This window comes from Mandrillus leucophaeus, unplaced genomic scaffold, assembly GCF_000951045.1.
Source record: "Mandrillus leucophaeus isolate KB7577 unplaced genomic scaffold, Mleu.le_1.0 Scaffold24, whole genome shotgun sequence".
Taxonomy (NCBI): Eukaryota; Metazoa; Chordata; class Mammalia; order Primates; family Cercopithecidae; genus Mandrillus; species Mandrillus leucophaeus.
In genome coordinates, this window is record NW_012102476.1 from 4,088,916 (window position 1) to 4,093,964 (window position 5,049).

Here is a 5,049-nt window from a genome sequence, read left to right on the forward strand (position 1 = left end):
GCAAGCTCCGCCTCCCGGGTTTACGCCATTCTCCTGCCTCAGCCTCCCGAGTAGCTGGGACTACAGGCGCCCGCCACCTCGCCCGACTAGTTTTTGTATTTTTTAGTAGAGACGGGGTTTCATCGTGTTAGCGAGGATGGTCTCAATCTCCTGACCTCGTGATCCGCCCGTCTCGGCCTCCCAAAGTGCTGGGATTACAGGCTTAAGCCACTGCGCCCGGCCTCGCCCAGCTAATTTTTAAAATATTTTTTGTAAAGTCAGGGTCTTGCTGTGTTGCCCAGGCTGGTCTTGACTTCCTGAGCTCAAATGATCTCCCCGCCTTGGCCTCCCAAAGTGCTGAGATTACAAGCAGGAGTCATCATACCTGGCTAGATATAAAAATTACAAACAGATAATTTTAAACCAAATGTACATAATTTTAATTGCTTTTTTTTTTTTTCCCAGCCAGCAAGCATTTTTTTCCATCTAGTTATCAGGAAAGTAGAACTAGAGGCAAAAGAAAATGTGTTGAATGGTGAAACCCTGTCTCTACTGAAAATACAAAAAATTAGCTGGGCGTGGTGGCACACGCCTGTAATCCCAGCTACTTGGGAGGCCGAGGCAGGAGAACCACTTGAACCTGGGAGGCAGAGGTTGCAGTGAGCCGAGATCACACCACTGCACTCCAGCCTGGGTGACAGAGGAAGACTCTGTCTCAAAAAAAAAAAAAAAAAAAAAAGGTGTTGAGAAAGAGTGAACAAAATCGTTGGCTTGAGATTCACATTGGCGGTCACATAAAGGTGAGGTTTGTGTTCCATGTGTGTGTGGAAGGATACCTATTTTCTTGTGCCTTTGAAAACAGAATTAAAAGTGACAGACACAGGGGAGGGTAAGGATAGATGACAGAGTGAAGTATCATTGAACCATTCCTCTGTTGTTGAATATTCAGGTCTTTTTTTTTTTTTAGCCTTTCACTATTAACAATAATGCCGCAACGAACAAGCTTGCATATATATATATATATTTCTTTTTTTTTTTTTTTGGAGATAGAGTCTTGCTCTTTCACCTAGGCTGGAGTGCAGTGGCACAATCTCTGCTTACTGCAACCTCCACCTCCAGGGTTCAAGCGATTCTCCTGCCTCAGCCTCCCAGGTGGGATTGTACGTGCCTGCCACCACGCCTGGCTAATTCTTTTGTCCTTTTAGTAGAGATGAGGTTTCACCACGTTGGGCAGGCTGGTTTCAATTGCTGACCTCAAGTAATCCACCCGCCTTGGCCTCCCAAAATGCTAGGATTACAGGCATGAGCCACCGAGCCCAGCCAAGCTTGTACATATACTTTTGACTATACTTCTTAACTATTTCTTAGGATAAATTACTAGCAGTGAAAATTCTTGGGTGAAGAGCTTGAGGCCTTTTTAAAAAACAAACAAACAAACACACACACACACAAAATAAGCTGGATGCAGTGGCTCACACCTGTAATCTCAGCACTTTGAGAGGCTGAGGAAGGAGAATCACTTGAGTCCAGGAGGTTGAGAACAGCCTGAACAACATAGCAAGATCTTGTCTCTACAAAAAATTAAAAAAAAAAATTAGCTGGCCATGGCATGTGCGTGTAGTTCCAGCTACTCAGAAGGCTGAGGTAGGAGGATCACTTGAGCCCAGGAGGTTAATTGAAGCTGCAGTGAGCTGTGATTATACCACTGCACTCCAGCCTGGGCAGCAGAGCTACACTCTGTCTCTGAAAAAAGCACAAAATAATACTTAAAAAGCACAAGATGTGCCTGTACTTGAGTTGTCCTTGTTGATGGCTACAGATGAGGACTGCTCTGGCTGAAGGGCGCGCCCATTTCCATGGGCTGAACGAGGGACATTTTGCAAAGTATGTTTCCAGGAAGACACAGAGTTTGACCTCCTATACTTGTTTGATCGGTATTAATGTTTGCTTATTTATTTATTTATTTATTTATTTATTTATTTATTTTGAGACAGGGTCTCACTGTGCCACCTGGGCTGGAGTGCAGTGGCATTATTGGGGCTCACTGCAGTCTCAAACTCCTGGGCTCAAACAATCCTCCTGCCTGAGCCTCCTGAGTAGCTAGGACTACAGGCATGTGCCACCATGCCTGGCTAATTTTTTAAATGTATTTTTTTTGGTAGAGATGGCATCTCGCTATGTTGCCCAGGCTGGAGTGCAGTGGTGTGATCATAGCTCACTGCAGCCTGGACCTCAGGCTCAAGTAATTCTCCCGCCTCAGCCTCTCGAGTAGCAGAGGATACAGGTGCGCACCACTGTGCCCAGCGAATTAAAAATATTTTTTTGTAGAGACAGGGTCTCTCTGTGTTGCCCAGGCTGGTTTCAAACTCCCAGGCTCAAGCAATCCTCTTGCCTTGGCCTCCCAAAGTGCTGGCATTACAGGCGTGAGCCACTGCGCCTGGCCCGTATTAATGTTTAGAACATGAATTCCAGGAGGCAGGCTAAGTCTATTCAGCTTGTTCATATGCTTTGGCCAACCCAAGAAACGAGTATGTGACAAATGGCACCTTTTGGATAGTGGTAGTGACTTTGATGGTTTGAGCCAGGAAGCTGGGGAGGAAGGGTGGGCAGGCTGTGGGCAGTGCTGGGAGGACTGGGAGGAAGACCAGGCAGGGCTGTGTGGTCACTGAGCCTCCGCCCTCTTCCTTTGAATCTCTGATAGACTTCTGCCTCCTACTTCTCCTTTTCTGCCCTTCCTTGCTTTGGCAGCTTCCTTGGGGTTCCTCAGTGGCGCCTGCAACCCCTGGTTCACCTCCTTCCAGGTTCCGGCTCCTTCCAGCCATGGCTCTCAGAGTCCTTCTGTTAACAGGTGCATGGGGGTGGGGTGGGGGACTCTGGGTGGGGAGGAGGGGAAATTTTGGGTCTGTCATAAAGAGAGGGCCCAGAGTATGTAGGATTCAGTCTGGGGAGAGGCAAAGGGGATTGGGGAAGGAGAAAGGGTTCAAGAAGAAGCAGGGAGAACAGCTAGACCCAGACAGGCTGGCCAGGGAAGCCTGGATGAATGACCACATTCACGGACTGTGCAAGGCTGCTTGGTTGGTCCTTGCTTCACAGATGAGGAGACGGCGGCCCAGAGAGGAGAAGTGACGTGGCCCAGGGTGCACAGCAAGTGTGAGACCCCCTTCCTGCGTACTTCCTCCTGGATCCCCTCTCACCATCTCCACTTTGCCTCCGGTTCCATTTTCCAAGGACCCGGGTGCAAATGTTTGTTGAATGACTGATGAATCAAAACGATTTGAGTTTGTTTCCTTTTATGCTTGTATGTTGTGGCAAATGAAATTCTCCACAAAAGGGAAGGAAATGCTTGAGAGCTGCATGGGAAGGAAATTATCTAATTGAGAATGCATAGAAACTTCACTGTTGGGCAAATCATCATTGTGGTGACACTGGGGGAAGAGACCATTTGGGTGCTCAGAAGGGAGGCTGGAATTCAGAGCGGGACTGGACGTACCCCATGATGGCGGTTCTTAGGTCAGGAGTCAGCGAACAGTGGCCTGGGGGCCCGATATGGCCCACCACCTGTTTTTGCACAACCTGCCAGCCAGAGGTTGAAGATGAACACTGACAATCGATTTGATCATAGGGAGCACCACCCCCAAAGAATTCTATTTGTCCCATTCATAAACCTGTATTACGAACAAATTGTACTTAATCATTACGTTTGGAATTTCCCTAATGACAAATTTGTGGAAAAGTATTTTCTGTCTTGTTGTATGAGTACTTGTGCAACGTATTCTATCAGCCTCTTGGCCTGCAAAACCTAAAATTTACTATCTGGCTGTTATAGAAAAAGTGTGCTAATCCCTGCCCCAGGCTATCAGAGCTGTACCTGGGAGGCAGACATCTGGATGCTGGGTTAGTTAGGGTGACCGAATGGACGGGAAGGGGAATGGAGCAGGAAGATATGCTGCTATCTCTTTTTTTTTTTTTTGATACAGGGTTTTGCTCTGTTGCCCAGGCTGGAGTGCAGTGGCATGATCATGGTTCACTGCAGCCTTGACCTCCTGGGTTCAAGCAATCCTCCCACCTCAGCCTCCTAAGTAGCTGGGACTACACGCACGTACCACTACACCTGGCTAATTTTTTATTTTTTGTAGAGATGGGGGTCTCACTGTATTGCTAGGCTGGTGTTAAACTCCTGAGCCCAGGTGATGCTTCCACATCAGCCTCTTAAATTATTGGGATAACAAGCGTGAGCCACCACGGCCAGCCATTGCTTTCTTTTAAATTATTATTATTATCATTATTTTTGTGTGTGTGTGTATGTGTTTTATTTTGAGATAGGATATCTCTCTGTTGCCCAGGCTGGAGTGCAGTGGCACAATCAGGGCTCACTGCAGCCTCAACTTCCTGGGCTCAAGTGATCCTCCTGCCTCAGCCTTCTAAAGTGCTAGGACTACAGACGTGTGCCCCTGCCCCTGGCTGGCATGCTACTTTCCTCTGTTTCACTCTTCCCCCATTCTCCCTTTAGCCTTGACCTTATGTCATGGGTTCAACCTGGACACTGAAAACGTAATGACCTTCCAAGAGAACGCAAAGGGCTTCGGGCAGAGCGTGGTCCAGCTTCAGGGATCCAGGTGAGACCCTCAGATGGAGCCCCCTTTCTCAGTGCTTTCTCTCCAAGACTTACATACCTGAAAAAAATCAGCGATTTCATTGAGTGATATTTTTGAATAGATAAATCAATTCAAAAGATACAATAAATTTATCTTTTGAATTTACAGTGTTCTAAATTCAAAAGATGCAAAAGGGTATAAGAGTAAAACTCTCTTCCTCACTCCCTTCCCCCAGTTCCCTTCCCAGGAGGGACCTGACGAATGGTTTCTTATGTGTTGCTTCGGGGAGATTCCGCATGTACATAACACATACACGTTTCCTCCCTCAGCCAACACACCATGTGTAGCACACATTGTACTGCAATTAAGGCCTGCCTGCAGGCTGCTGCCTATTTTTGTGAATAAATTTTATTGAAAACAACCCCGTTCACTTGTCACTTACTGTTTATTGCACCCCCCGCCTCCCTCCCTCCCT

General features: G+C 47.2%; 1 protein-coding gene across 2 annotated transcripts in view; it reads left to right on the plus strand.

Annotated features, from left to right (window-relative positions):
* Positions 1-2,707: 2,707 nt before the first annotated feature.
* Positions 2,708-5,049, plus strand: part of ITGAM (integrin, alpha M (complement component 3 receptor 3 subunit)) — an 83,475-nt gene continuing 81,133 nt past the window's right edge. For both annotated transcript variants that reach the window (XM_011982524.1, XM_011982526.1), the window contains exons 1-2: positions 2,708-2,827; positions 4,490-4,595. In XM_011982524.1, the coding sequence (XP_011837914.1) occupies positions 2,800-2,827; positions 4,490-4,595 (134 nt within the window). In that variant the 5' untranslated portion in view covers positions 2,708-2,799. The remainder of the gene's footprint in view (positions 2,828-4,489; positions 4,596-5,049) is intronic.